The 15,621-nt window shown below is 38.6% G+C and overlaps 1 protein-coding gene across 7 annotated transcripts in view; it reads left to right on the forward strand.

The window, feature by feature from the left end:
* LOC127469744 (solute carrier organic anion transporter family member 1A2-like) overlaps positions 1-15,621 on the forward strand; it is a 54,556-nt gene that overhangs the window by 35,004 nt on the left and 3,931 nt on the right. For 3 of the 7 annotated variants that reach the window (XM_051784456.1, XM_051784455.1, XM_051784457.1), the window contains exons 3-12: positions 3,947-4,045; positions 5,092-5,233; positions 6,698-6,830; positions 7,705-7,811; positions 9,666-9,812; positions 10,132-10,230; positions 10,669-10,902; positions 13,069-13,233; positions 14,070-14,265; positions 15,025-15,190. In XM_051784456.1, the coding sequence (XP_051640416.1) occupies positions 3,947-4,045; positions 5,092-5,233; positions 6,698-6,830; positions 7,705-7,811; positions 9,666-9,812; positions 10,132-10,230; positions 10,669-10,902; positions 13,069-13,233; positions 14,070-14,265; positions 15,025-15,190 (1,488 nt within the window). Of the gene's footprint in view, positions 1-164; positions 230-1,224; positions 1,417-1,459; positions 1,707-2,802; positions 2,926-3,946; positions 4,046-5,091; positions 5,234-6,697; positions 6,831-7,704; positions 7,812-9,665; positions 9,813-10,131; positions 10,231-10,668; positions 10,903-13,068; positions 13,234-14,069; positions 14,266-15,024; positions 15,191-15,621 lie in introns of those variants that run through there. The other 4 variants (XM_051784459.1, XM_051784461.1, XM_051784460.1 and 1 more) reach the window with 4 other exon arrangements.

Consider the following 15,621-nt stretch of genomic DNA (forward strand, 5'->3'; position numbering starts at 1 on the left):
GAGAAAGAGATGGGCTCAATTTTCCTTCTAAGGGCTCAATTTTCCTTCTAAGGGCTCAGTCCATATCTGTCACATCTGAGTGAGTACTCTAAAATTCACAGCTGAAAAAATCTGGCAAAGACACAAATTTGGCAGTAGGTGGACTTGGGTTAATTTTCAACAATGTAGATTAAAAGTCAAAGTTCAAGTTTTGATCTCAGTCGTTTCTTGGAGAAACTTTTCCAAAACTGTAAGTACCTAATTGTTTTGCCATGAGAATATTTTCCTTTGTCTCAGTCTAACATTAGTGTAATTGCATTTGAGTAACAGTTTGAACTGTACCTAGTGAAACAAGATTTCAGAAAGCTTTTTGGAACCAGAAAAATAAATTAGGTAAAAACTCTGCCACTATAATTGTTCTCTGCAGGGTTACCTCATGTGATTTTTAATCCTGTTTGTAAATAAAACAAGGATTTAGCAGTTTATCCATATGACTAAGCTGAGCCAAATGGAAGATGAATTTCATATTCAAAGTAGGATGTCCTCTTGGGACTCAGACAAAGCAACTTGCAGAACATTGCATCATAAACTTTTAAATCAAGATATTTGTGTGGTTTTGTCCCTTTTATTAGTTAGCTAAAGTGAAACGTGGTTTAAAACCATAAAAGGTATTTATGGGTTTGCATGGGACAAATGGGTCCAAACTCTTGTCTCAGTGCTGGCCTGCCTGCTGTTGTCAGCTGCCCCAAACAAACCTGTTTTGATCCACACAGGAAGTGTCTGATTTGTTTTTTAAGCCAACCTTGTTCAGCCCAAGTTACATGGGATGCTGTACATCACACAGCTGCTTTGTACCTCTGGCCTGTGCTGAACTGTCCACACTGTGTGTGTCAGTTCTTTGTGCACTCAGCAAAGTGGGTGTCTTTTACGACACAAGTCTTCTCATCACCCCTCTGCCTTTCTGGGTGCCTGTGGAGATTTAAATAGTCCAGTAGTGGAGATGGCTGAAGAGGCTGTTGTGGTGTCACTGCTGATTTCTTAGCCTGCCATAAATATGTCATCAACTCAGTGCAGAAGCAGAAGGAGGAATATTAGTGACCTCTGAAGTTTCAGTGAACTTTGAAGGCTTGTGAGTGGGATTCAAGAGCAGGTGTTTACATCATAGCTGGTAGGTCAGTCAGAACCTGAGGGCAAACTTTTGTGTAACTATATAGTTTTACCTGGCCTGTTCATATTCCTCAAGTGATTTGTTACAAAACTGTCACTCTGTGACTATCCTAGTAGCATAAGCTGTCTCTCCTCTTGCTGTTGGCTAAAAAGATATTGATGGGTGTGCACTGAAGGAGATTCCTTACAACTGCTGATCCTGGGAGTCCAGCTGTGTTCAGGGCTGGCCTGGGCAGCTCAGGTTAGGGCTTGAGACCACAAATATTTGAGGTGACATAACACATCACTGGTGCTCAGATGGGCATGTTTTGCTCTCTGTCCTTTCCTACTCTGCTTTCGCCCCCACTTTCTCCTCTCTTCTCATGTTCTTGGCTCCACTTTCCTGCTCTTTTGCTTGTGTGGGTCTGACACCTGTTGAACTGTTCAGTGGGTCAAATCAGCTCACTATCTGAAAAACAATCTTTTTGCTGCATTAACTCTCTGCTGCATTAACTTTTTGCCTGTTTAATGAGTTAAAGAGGTTTGCAGATGAGTCTGAAAAGCCCAAGAGTGTGAGCAAGGTAAGCAGCAGGAATGTACGATGGAGGGCATGTGGATGGGAGAAGGGAGTGGGAGCGCTGTTGGTTCATCTTTAGGCATAGAAATGGTGGTTTAAGTTCTAACCTGGATTTAAAGTGTGCTGTAAATGTGCCTGAGCTGAGTTATGCACCTGAGTTATGCTCTCTGATAATCTAGGCTGTTTGTGTGGGTTTCAGTTCCATTTGACCAAATGAGACTAAAAAAATGTTATAAAGCTAGCAAAAACAATCTCAGAAACAAAGCTGGAAATAGTGATTCTGTCTTTTGTTTTCCAATTTGTGATTTTAATAATTATCCCAGTAAAAAATGGATTGAGATGCACTTTTTTTTTCTGCCATAATTCATGCTTTGAGGGAAGGTAAGGCAAAAGTAAAGGCAAACGTGGCCTTTTTGTCCTCTGTAATTGTATGAGGAGCAGTTTCTGATTCACCAAGACAAACTTGGGCAGAGGTTGCTGGCTGGTATCTTGTAGCACCAGAAGAGAAAACCTGCAATTAGCCAGATGATGTTCCCTGTGTATGTTAGAGAAAAGCAGGGACTGGTATAGTAAGGGGAAGAATCCCGTTTCAAGCTCCTAGGAGCAGAAGAGGACAGACATGGGGGGCTGCTGTGATGTTTTGGCATCACTGGTGGGCTCCACTCTGAATAAGGCAGTATTTAGATAATGCATAAACATTTCCCTGGGACATAAACTTTTATTCCAAATTGCAAAGAAAGTGCAAAGCTGCATAAGCACAGTTTAGTCCTGTGATTGAACACAATTTGTGTAAGCAAAACAGAAATACAAACTATGTATATGTCATAGCTAACTGTATGAGATGCTGACCACCTACAATTAATTGTGAAGCGTTTCCAGGAATGCTGTAATAACCCATTACACTTTTAGAGACTGAAAATAGAGAAGGCAGCTATAGAAGGAGTTAATGCCCGTGAATTTGCTAGGAATTGAGTTAGTTAGGAAACCCATTTGAGAGGATTAACATTGTTGTAGAAATTAATGTTTGAAGAGATTGACCAGGAGGGTGTTGGGTTGAAGAATGTGAAAGGCAATTCAGTCCTCTTGGTGGGCTTGTCAAGTTTGCTTCCCAGCCATGGCTCCATGAAGCAGAAAACAGCAAAGACCTGCTGCAAGATCACACTTGGAAAGGGTGCCCAAGACAAAAAAAGAGGAAATTAGCCTGTATGCATCCTGACTATAAGGTAGGGCTCTGACTTGCCCTGGTTTTGTTCAGCTTACCCTATCAGGCAGCAGGGAACTGTATTGAATAACTTGATTTAATGAAGTCTTCTTAGGAAAGAATGAAATCTGTTTAACTCATTGTGCTAACCCTCAGGGAAAAAAAAAGAGAAAACATACTAAATTACAACCCAGACTTAATTATGCTTAATTGTGCTTTTGTAGGTAAGTATATCCAAGTCCCTGGAATATGTTGCTCTTTGAACACATTTTTGAAATATAAGTAAGATGTGTAAGAAAGCAGGTGGCTTAGCATTACCAGAAGCTCTAACCATCAAATCAAGGTGGACATCACTAAAAGGAGGCAGAAAAACAAAGAGGGATATTTTTGCAAGTCTTGGGAGGGGAAGCAGAACGGAACCTGTTTTGTTTCCATTCAGAACTTAAGTTGTTCCAGCAGTTTTGGTTTTATTTTGTTTGCCTCTAATTTTAATGCCAAGAGATTCATCTCCAACAGAGTTTCTATTAAAAATTAACAAATATACAGTGATGCCAGTGGAAGAAGAGAGGGCTCAAAAGAACACACAGAGCAGAACTAAATGTCTTTTTTATGGCTAGCTAGGGCAGGGGTAGTAAATAAAGACCATGGAGACAGGTATACATCAGTCAAACATATAGGTCTTTGTAGTTCTGTCTGCCACAGTGGTCAGTGCCAAATGCTTGTGCAGAGGACTGTTCAGGCTTGCCCTCAGAACACCTCTTTTCTCTGTTCTTTGCTCTCTGGTTGTATGCTGCTGACAGCTTTCAGTGTCTGATGAGACATAACTGGCTGTACATTGTTGACTTTCCCATATGAAATTATCTTGATTAGAAGGAAGTGTATGGGCTTGTAGGTTTTGTTGGAATCTGGTTTGCAATTATTTAAGGAAGATGCTCAAATATCGAATCTCTTGGAAGGAATCTTATTTTTTTGGCAAACATGGGACATAATTTTTTCTTCTTTTCTCTCATCTTTTTCAACACTGTAATGGGATCATTGGACAGACTCAGAAACAGACACTGGGAAAAATTAAAAAAGGCAACATGAAAGAAACTGAGAAGCCACGTGCAGAGGACAAATTCTGTTGCATTTCCAAGCTGAAGGTACAGAAATATTTTAGTGATTTTGTAGGAATACACACCTGTAATTTGTTGCATTTGCAGTGGTTTGGTAGAAGTTACAATCTAGTCTAAATGAATGACTAAGCTGTTTCTTTTCTGCCCTTAATGCCCTGATCAAGGTCAAACAAGTCTGTAAACAACCATGTGTTGCTTTTGCTGTCCCTGAACTTTACACTGTGTGCTGTTTTGGAGTTGTGGTTGATTGCTGCTTTGAAGCCCCACCTCTGACTTTGTGTAATCCCCCCAGTCTGACATGTTTACCATTCCTTCTAAAACTTGTTAAATGAGCCTTACTGGCTGTGACATGTCAGTAAAAATTGGCTGTTGATGTACCTTGGATTATTTGAGTTGTCAAGAAATGGTATGAAAAACTTGTAAAATAGCTTGTTTTTCATAGTAACTCAAAGCCCAAATACATTATTTAAGCTTTTTAGCATTTGCAGGAGATGTATTTAAAGATACTATAGATTTAATTTTGTAAATACTGTTTATTAAGAACCCCAAAGTTAAAAGGATTTGAATATAAGTACACGTATTCATATTATTTTTTTTTACTGACAATTGCTACTAATTGTCTTATAAAGACACAATGTCTTTAAATAAAAAGAAACTGTTTACTCCTTCTGTTTAAAATGGGCTCACCACCTGCGCTGAGATGGGAGAGCAGATACTGGGTTGAGTAATTCAGCCAGAGGAAACAATCTTAATTCAGCAAGTAATTTGTCATTCAGATGAGCAGAGGATGGGAAGGTCTGTGCACCCTGGTCTTTCAGTCCTGCAGATGGCAATCTTGCAGCAGGCACAGCCTGTCTTGGCTGGGGAAGTTGGGCTTGAGGTTTCCAAAGACAGTCTTGTCAATGAGAGCAGGTGAAGAACAAGGATGTACGATGTGGATGCAGGATAGATGACTGGATTTACACACAGAGGAACACTTTTTTTGTCTGGAAGCACATTTTTGGTGGAAAAAGTGGAATATTCATAAATGTATAATTTTGAGTTCTGAATGCATTCTCCTCTTTCCTTCCCAGGTATTTCTGCTGGCACTGTCACTTGCGTTTCTTGGTAAAACCATGTCTGGTGCTTACATGAACAGCATGTACACACAGATAGAGAAACAGTTTAATATCCCAGCTTCTTTGGTGGGGATCATTAATGGAAGCTTTGAAATTGGTAATCTCTTATTTTAATATTTCTTATTATTTGAAAATATGATAATTTGTTTGAATATGTATTAGTGACTCATATCCTTCAAATCTCTCAAGTGCCAATAGTGGTCAACTCTGTCCTTCCTTTTCAGCTAATACTTAACCAGTTATTGTCTTGGAAACTAATAGGACAACTTAAATGAGGAAGTTTAGTATTAAAAAGTAGTTCAGCTAATTTCTGCACTATCACACAATATAACAGAGCAACTAACAAAATAGGACTACTTTAAGAGCTTTGTATTGAATCCTTCTGAACAAAAAAAGATTTTGCGAGCTTTGTTTGAATTTATGGTCACATTTAGCATTTTACAGTTCTTTTAATCAAAGTTGGTTGGAGTGGATTGTGGATCCCTAAATTCAATAATATTTCAAGATTTTGTACCCCTACAACTGTACCTGCACAGAAAGTTTCCAGTTTTACTTTTAGTGCCCCTTACCTTGCCTATTAGTGAGTTTTTTGCCTATTAGTGACATGAAATGGCCAAGATTAACAAAGTAAAAGGCTTATTTTAAGTAAATTATCTACTCATATGAACTTGTTGAACGATCATAATAATATCTGAAATTATTAAGAGACATAAGTAACTTATTAGGACTGTGTAAATATACATCTTGAAGTCTCATTCGAGGAACTGGTTAAATGCAATCTGTTTGGCAATCATACATAAAAAAGGTATTATCTTCTTTCCCAGAATGATGCTTATCACTCAGAGACATGATTTTGTTCTTTTGACAAAAAGAGCACAAAATTAGTAGGTGTGCAATTACTAAATTGCTATTTTTATGGAGACTGATTCATAATATGAAACTTGATTCTTTTCTTAGTTGCATAGCAAAAAATGAAGAAGGAAAAGATCAACTGATTCTGAAGTGAAAGTAGAGGAGAACAAAGATTTTTAGCACATTTGTATTTTTAATGTTGCTAGGTACAAAAATACCATTCTTAAAAAAATTCTTCTCAACTACTCAAGTTAATATTAAATTATTATTCCTTTTTTTTCCCCTGTAACTATCATCGTGTGTTTATTATTTTCAGTACAAAAGTAGTTGGAGGCACATTACAAAATAGAGTATCTTGGGGAGAATAACTTCCTAAGTCAACTGCTACTCTGCAGCACTTGGGCCTGGTCTCTATGTAAAGTAGTGGGAAATTTCTTTTCTATGTAGGTGCAGTCAAAAATCTGTGATCTCTTTTCCATTCTACCTTCTGTTCTCATGTTCTTTTCTTGTGATGTAACTCGTCCAAAAAAAGATCACACAGAGCAGGGAATTACTGCATCATGTAGGCAGTTCCCTGTCTAGTTACAGTTTTTACAAGACAAGAAAAGAAACAGATGTTGAGCTTACAAGGTATACTTAAATTCCTGTTGCACTTTAAAAGATCTGTGGATGCCTTGCTTTGTAAAAGTGAACCAGGTTCTTTTTGCAGGTAACTTGCTGCTGATAGCATTTGTGAGTTACTTTGGAGCAAAGCTTCACAGGCCCAGAATAATTGCTTTGGGCTGCACAGTTCTGTCATTTGGATGTCTTTTGATATCACTTCCTCATTTCCTCTTTGGAAGGTGAGTATTTTGCTTAGCTCACAGCAGCTTCTGCGATCCTCACTTGTGTTAATCCATGACTCCTTCCACAGTGTTGCTTACTGAGAGAGACATTGCTGAGCATGGGTTCAATATGATAATTACAGAGCAGGTTGGTTTGTTTTGCTTCTGAAATGGCTTCAAAAGTCAGCCATCACTTCCTGAGGAGAGTCCCCCCTCTGTTTGGCACCTTCCCCTTCCCTTGCTACACCTTGTGTGGATTCTCTAAAGAAACAGTGGGCTGTGATACCAATTACATTACCAGCTCTTATCTACTTGGATGGGCAATGCAAGATGATTTTTAAAGATATCTTTGGTCTGGGGCCTGGATGGGAGATCGTAGCTATGTTGTCAAAGCCTTTATAGAGCATAATGATTCTTCAACTACTTTTTCATGATGTTTGATTGACTTAACAAAATAATAATGTAGGCTTGTCTATTTTAATCAGTGAGATATTTTTTGAGAAAAGAAGATCCTCTAATCTTGATATGTCCAATGTGGTATGACTGTGACAGCCTTGGTGATACCCTCTGCTTAGGGTGTAAATTGGATTAAAATCTAAGAAAAGTAGGAGAGAAGATGATATGGGAGATTTCATTAGTGTGGTTCATGACTCCTTCTGAAGCACCTGTTCCAAGATTGTGTTGGAGACTAGAAAAGAGTCTGGGTAAAACACTGCTACATTTTCTTTGTTCCTGGCCTGTTTCATTACTGAGTCTCAGTTAACTTTTGAAATGGCTTTCCTCCTTCCTTATACCTACACACTCTTCTTATAGGTAACTCCATTACAGACATATGAGGTGGTTCTCCTGTATATCTTCTTAACCTGTACATGCTTTCCTTTGATTCAAACAGGTATCATATTGAAAGCAGCATTTCACAACGGGAAAACTTTTCAGTGATGCCCCTATGCCTTGTTAACCGAAGCTCGTTCTCTTTGCCTACAGAGGAGCCTTCAACAGGTATGACTCTTCTTATGTCTGCTAATTCATTTTCCTCAGTTTTTATAGTGCCTAAGTAAATAGATTTTCATTTTTATTAGCAATTACTTCAGGGTCCTGCTTTTGGTCAGTACTTTTTGCAGGCATGAAAACTAGAGGCTGGGAAATTTCCTTACCTTTGTGTTTCTTTGTTCTGTGACTCCAGAGCTGTAGCATATTTTTTCATGCAGTTTTCACAGTATCCAAACAGCTCAGTTAACACACCTGGAAGTCACTTTGGGAGTCTATAACACCAGGTTATTTTCACAAATATTCCTCTTTTTGACTTGAAACACTGTGATACTGTGAGGAGGTGGGAAATGTATTTGGACAATATGTAAAAGGCATCAGGATTCTTTTTCGTTGTACCACACAGGAAATAAAACAAAGAGAAATAGACGTAGAACTAAACATAGATCTTGCTTCCTTTTAGAGGAAAATTTTTTAAACTAAGCTAAAACTTAATTGTGGGCCTGAACACAATACTGATTTTAATGATTGTGCACTAGAAATGTGCATATAAAATAAACTACCGTGAATTCAAAAGGCTCAGAGGCAACTACTGAATGATCACACACAAAATTCTTACAGTGAGGGTGGGATTAATCTCCTGAGTCCACAAAATTCTCACACTGAACATGGGATTAATCTTCTGAATATGCTGAGTATACTTGGGTAAGGTGATTGTTTCCCTATTAGTTTATCGATGTGATGTTCATATATCTGAGTCCATCTCCTGTGTGAAGCAAAAACTGGATTGAATTCGACCACACCTGCATGTGAGTTGCTTCACCCATGTTTTCTGACAGCAACCTGACACTGACACAGGAGATCCAGACCTGATCTCTGGTCAGTAATACTTTCACTTAGAAAGTCATCAGTTGCTGCTGACAAAGCTCATTTTTATTTGTCAATGAATTGGCACTGAGAAATCAAAGTATCACAAAGTGGGAGAGAACGGTGGAATCTGAAGCAGATTTGGTGTGAGAGTGTTTTCAATCCCATCATTCAGATTATTTATCAAGAGGTATCCTGGGCTGCATCAAAAGAAGTGTTACCACCAGGTCAAGGGAGGTGATTCTCTCCCCTTTATCCCACTCTCATGAGACCCTACCTGGAGTACTGTGTCCAGATCTGGGACTCCCAGAAGGACATGGAATTGCTGGAGCAAGTCCAGAGGAGGCCACAAAGATGCTCAGAGGGCTGGAACACCTCTACTGTGAAGACAGGCTGAGAGTGTTGGAGTTTAATCAGGAGAAGAGAAGGCTCCAGGGAGACATTACAGAATCCTGCCAGTACCTAAAGGGGGCCCATTAGAAAGCTGGAGAGGGACTTTTTTACGATGGCAGGTACTGATAGAACAAGGGGGAATGGCTTTAAACTGAAAGAGGGCAGGCTTACATCAGATATAAGAAAGAAATTCTTCACTGTGAGGGTGGTGAGGCACTGGAACAGGCTGCCCAGAGAAGTTCAGCCAGGTTGGATGGGACTTCAAGCAAGTTGTTCTGGTGCAAGTTGTCCCTGCCTATGAGAAGGGGATTGGAACTAGATGGTCTTTAGAGTCCCTTCCAAACCAAACCCTTCTATGATTCTATGATTGCCAGAAGACTGGACAAGGTATGGCACGGAGAGGGAAGGGATTTAAACTCTGCTTCAGCAAGTTCATCAGCTTTCTCCAGTATCTGAGTCTTTTGGGTATTGGGACCAGGTATTTAACTTTTTTTATAGGACAAGCCTACCCACCAATGTTTAAGCTGCTAATCAATTCCTTGTCTCTAGATTTTGATTAATAGTTAGAATTAAAACATTAATTATGACTTCTTATTTTACTTGCAGAATGTGAAAAAGAGCCTGGGTCCTTGCTGTGGATATTTGTGATGGTTGGAAACATAGTGCGAGGAATGGGTGAAACCCCCATCATGCCTTTGGGCATTTCCTATTTGGAGGATTTTGCCAAAGCAGAGAATTCACCTTTCTACCTGGGTAAATCTGCCCTACTGTGATAACTCCCCTCCCCCAAACAAACACACACATAAACAAAAGCAAAAGAAAGGATTGTTATGACTCCCTTCAGTCCAATAAAGGAAGAGAGAAGACAGTCATTATTGCCTGATCAAAATAATACTGTGGAACTTTAACTAGAATATTGTAGAATTTAACTAGAAATTAACTTCTTGGAGTGGGCCCATTTTTAGGCACAAATGCCTTTCCAGTAGAGCTGCCTAAGAGATATGTAGCAATTCCAAGAAAATAATTATGTCTGGGTTCTAATTTGGTATGTTTTCTCTTTTTCCTGCTCTAGCATGTATACACACAGCAACTGTAGTTGGCCCCTTCCTTGGTTTATTGTTGGCATCATTCTGTGCAGAACTGTTTGTTGATGTTGGATCAGTAGGTCCAGGTAATGGCTGAATATATAAAATCTCATATACAAATCTGTAGTCATGTTGGTGTATTTAACAGAGCTGAAAGATGTTTCTTTGCTACTATGAGATGTCTCAATTTTATCTGAGTTTGTTGGTGTTTCTGGTAGAGTGGAAGATCTGTGTATAATACTCAATTCATATACTGATCAATCTGCTTATAAATTATTTGATGAACAATTGTGTCATCTGACTTAATGTAGGAAAGGATTAGGATTTATTTAATATAAAACACTGAATTTTACCGGACTGGGGACTATTCTCCTCCACGAGCCTCACTTTAAGAATCATTAAATATTTTTAATATATCCTATGTCAAAGATGACTAGGAAAACACACAATCAGAGCAAAGAATGTTTCTGAGCTGATATAAGATGCATGGTTTTGTTTTGTTTTGGTTTTTTTTTTTTTTATAGAGGAGATAACTATAACAGCTACTGACGCCCGCTGGGTTGGAGCGTGGTGGCTGGGCATTTTGATTTGTGCATTACTGAACCTGCTCGTGGGAATACCCTTCTGGTTTTTGCCCAAGTCACTTGTGAAGGAAGGTGAAACCAATGAATCTGAGGAGACAAGTGAAAAAAGTGTAGTACCATTGCAAGACAATGACAAAAATGAAGCCAAACAGAACATGTATGAAATTGCTAAAGGCAAGTTATGTCATATTTTATTTCCTTCTTAATTTAATCCTTAAGATGTGGACTGTGTGTATTTGTGTAATTAAAGATGGGTCCAAGGTATGAAATGCCTCTTCTGTTTTTCATGTCTCTGTAGTACCAAAGGCTTTGTGTAGGGATTTAGAATGGCTCCTCGCAGAGGAAGAAAGCTAATTTCATAGCTCCAGGATCTGGAGTCATTCCTTTCCCCCTCCTGCATTTCAGGTGTATGTAGATCTTTTCTTCCTGTGAGAGGGTTAAAGCACTGAAATCTGGTTAAGAATATTGCAACTCAGTGAACTGTGGACCAGTTGCAGATATTAGTTGCTAATAATAATAAATAATAATAATAAATGTACCCCACATTCACTGTACAGAAAAGCAGAAACCCAGCACAAGACTTGTGCATACCTTGAACCCACCCTAAAGCCATAAAAGGGAATTGTCAGGTGCTGAAGTGTCTCATGAACATTTAATTGCTTTTGAACAAAGATCTATCTGACTTACATTCATGTTACCATCGGTAACTTTCACATCTGTGGTCTTTCAGATCCATATATTTGTAGGAAGCTTTTTTATTTCTCTCCATTATTTGTGCTAGTTGGAAATGTAAGTGAATAAAATATTTCAAAGGTGATGACCTTCAAGAAGTTTCCTGATTCTCTATACTTGGCTCAGGACCCCTTGACAGGACCTTAATTTTCAGAAAGTAAGTGCCATGTGGCAGCTACCTGTCCGTGGTGTTTCAAGCTGAGTCCTGCAAATTCATCATACTGAGCACTCAGATCTTGGCTGATATTGCAACTTCATATTTGATAAACACAGCATCTCCTCCTGCTGGTCATGTAACCTTAAATGAATCCATAAATAAAATACTGCTCTGGTTAAGAAAGATTCTTAGATCAGATGTGGGTCCTGGTGCTCCAGAGTCCCTTCAGAGCTTGTGTTTTCATGATCATTCCCTCCCTGTGTTGATGTGAGTGTCCACTGTCCCTGAGTATCCTGAAGTTAGAATCTCTTCATTTCACAGAATAGTTGGAAGGGACTTCTGAAAGTCACTTGTTCAAGCAGGACCACTCATAGACTATTGACCAGGATATATTCAGATAGCTTTTTAGTTGCCAAGGATTTCAAGCTGAAATTTGAAGTTTTTATAGTTAAAATTAACCTGAAATAAAATTAACTGAATAAAAATCAAATTTCCTCAGAAAGTTCTGATTATAAACTGCCTTGCATATGTAAATAATGCAGCCTATTTTATAGTGTTTTGAATATGTGACTCATTTTTGCAAGACTTGCATACAGATCCTCTTCTAGTAAGATACTTGCCTACCTCTGAAAATATACACCCATCCTAAGTGGTGCCCACTTTCAATGAAGCACAGTCATTGTTTTACAGATGCTTTTCTGCGGAGTTTCTTTACAATAGCTCAGCACATTAATTAACAGGGAACATTAGACAAAGGGGAATTGTGGGGGTTTTTTTTATGGTTCAGATCCTGATTTAATAGGCATTAGGCAGAGAAAAGAACTGTGTAAATTAGTTTCTCAGATGCTTACTTGGCTGAAGACTGACTGATACAGACTTTGAGAGTATGGTGGGAATAACTTTGGTCACATCTCTCATCAGGCATCTTCTACCCCAGAAAAAAAACAAAATTAGTTTGGGGGCAGGTTGTCACAGCTCTCTAGTGCGTTTGCACCCCTTTCCCCTTGTACTCCCTTCATATGCCAGGTGCAGGAAAGGGGTTTTGGTGAACACTCTGGGGGTATGACATGAGAAAAAAGGAATAGGAAAGGTGGGAGAGGAGCTGCTGCTGCAGATCTGTAACCACAAAGCTCAGTCACTGCACAGGTAAAAAGTTTCAGGAAACTTTCATGAGAAGGTTGTTGCTGTGATTTATTATTTTTTTGTAAGCAGCAGTATGCATTGGTGGGCATGTTTGTGCATGTGAGGGTGTCTTTGGGTAGAGGAGACATGTTGGGGAAGCCTGGGCTAATTTGGTTTCCTTTGGCCTGTGGTGTCTGGCAAAGCACAAGATCCAGTTTGGTACAGTTAAAGGACCTTTTCTGTTCCCCTTTTCCCTGCTCAGTCACACTGAGCAATGGTCATCCTGTTCATAAAGCATCACACTAACCCAGTCCATTATTTCATTCCAGATTTCATCCCCTTCCTCAAGGCTCTGTTTCGCAACCCAGTGTACATGTTATTTATATGCATAACTGTGCTGCAGTTCAGTGCCTTCGATGGCATGGTATCCTTCATGCCCAAATATCTGGAACAGCAGTTTGGAAAATCTGCATCAGATGCCATCTTTTTAATTGGTATGTTTGCATTTTGCTTTGCTCTGTTCTACCAAGTAGCGATGTCTCTATGCAATTTATCTATATTTATATGTGTGTATATATATATATATGTTCGTATCTACTTATATACACATACATACTAGGGTTAAATGCTCCTACAAGTGAGACATACTGCATGCAAATCATTTCTATATATTCATGCATTTTGTGCTAAGTTTCTCCTAATTTTCTGTGCAGAATTTTATAATCTACTTCCCATCTTTCGAATTGGCCCAGAAAGTTCAGCTGATATGAAACCAAGCCATGTGATGCTTGTGTAAAACCACTTCCAAAACCACTATCAGTCAGAATTTGCTTTGTTATAATATCAATCAGCAAATAAATGTGAGAGGACATTCAGTAATCTCATATCAAAACTGAAAGTCTGTTCCTGTGATGCTCAGTGTGTATTGAGATGTACTCCAGTAGCTTGTCTTCCTGTTGAGTTTCTCTGTCTGGGGAGGCTGGATTGAAACAATATATTTTTTTCTTCTTCTTCTTTTTTTTTTTTAAGGTGCACCTAGATTGCAACTCTAGATTGCTAACAAATCTTTTCAGTCCTACCCTCTGTCTCACTTCTCAAGCATTTCTCACCTGCTGTTGACTTTGGCAGAGGTTTTGGGTGTGCAAGAGAATTAGTAGAGACTCGTTGCTGATAGTAGTTAAATTATTCAGCCACAGGCACTGCATGAGTGTTTGCCAAACACAATCTACCCTTTCAGTAGCTTTAGTATCTACTTCAGTAGCTACCTTAGAGTAGAGTAGCTTCAATGCTCGCCTTTATTTTAACATGGAAGTTTCACTTGTTTAAATAGGTGTTTACAACTTACCAGTTCTATGCGTGGGGTATTTTTCTGGAGGCTTATTCATGAAGAAATTCAAGATAAATATCTATCAGGCTGCGAACATAGCATTTTGGGTATCTTTACTGGAATACCTTCTCTACTTTGCTGCCTATTGGACTGTCTGTGATACTGCACCAGTTGCTGGTCTAACAGTTTCCTATGAAGGGTATGTTTTTTAAGACACAAGAGGACTTCAGTCTTAAGACATCGGGATGATTTTTCTTGTCAAGAATCAGTCAGGGGCTCCTTAGCTTTGCAACATTTTGGTTTCATTGCCTAAATACTCAAAGCTTTTTACTTGCATGAGACAGTAGGTCTACCTTCTGCTATCACTGTTTCAAGCAAGAAAAGTGTACTGAAAAAGATATCCACACCAAGACTCTTACAATTGCATATCCATAATAATTCTTATACTAATATAATTAATAGGGTCATGTAACTGCAGGTGAAAATAGAAAAGTTGTTGATCAAATTAGGCATACATGAGTGCAATGTCAGAATAACAGAGGGACAAACCCCTTCTTAATCTTATGCTGGTATACTGGAATTTGATTTTTATCAAGTTATCAAAGGATATTTTATTTGGAGTTTCGTGATTCGAATCCTGCCATTAATCATTGGGAAGCATTGTGTGTCTGTAGAGTGGACATGTAGGTTTACATGCAACACTTACAGCAATCAGGAGCATATGTACCACAGCTGAGAAAAATGCTGTGGGGTATGCATACCTCATTGATAATATTAATTTAATGGAATATCATACAATACACCATATAAAGGTAGAAAGGCACGACTCCAGGATTGGAACATGCAGAACTGTGTCCTAAATAAACACTTGAGCTAGAATAGAAACTTAAGCATTGCAAAGGATTACTGCAGGTATTTCTTTACTGAAATATTTACCCATCTTCTAAATGTATTTCAGAATAGAACAAGTTTCATACGCAGAAAATACTCTACTTGCTGACTGCAACAGGGATTGTGATTGTTCACTTAAAATATGGGATCCTGTTTGTGGGAACAATGGAGTCACTTATGTGTCACCTTGTCTTGCTGGGTGTAAATCCTCGAGAGGAACTGGAAGAAGTGTGGTAAAGCATACATTTTATTGTGCTGTAATTATGAAATGTAGTAGGGGAGAAATATCTGTATCAGTGCAGGGTGGGAAATATCCATACATGTACATTTATTGGATATATGAGGTGATAGATTTGGACAAATTCATTGAGTAGCACCAGAAATTCTAAACTGAATCTGAAAATTAGTGTAAGTTTAAATTAAAAATTATAATGAAGAAGACTCCTTCTCTTCTAAGAAACTCAGGGAATCTTAAATGCTCAAAATGGAGCGAGAAATTATTCTGAAGGTATTGCCAGTTGGAAATCTGACTGCACAAGAAGATTTCAGCCAAAATGAAAGTCTATAGCATGGACTTAATCTCTTTTACCCTGTAGATTTAAACAAGTAAGCAGGTATTATAGAACTTTTATTATCTTATTTAATAACACATATTCCATAAACC

This window comes from Manacus candei, unplaced genomic scaffold (assembly GCF_025592945.1).
Source record: "Manacus candei isolate 608988 ecotype Guabito, Panama unplaced genomic scaffold, ASM2559294v1 h1tg000018l, whole genome shotgun sequence".
Classification (NCBI taxonomy): domain Eukaryota; kingdom Metazoa; phylum Chordata; class Aves; order Passeriformes; family Pipridae; genus Manacus; species Manacus candei.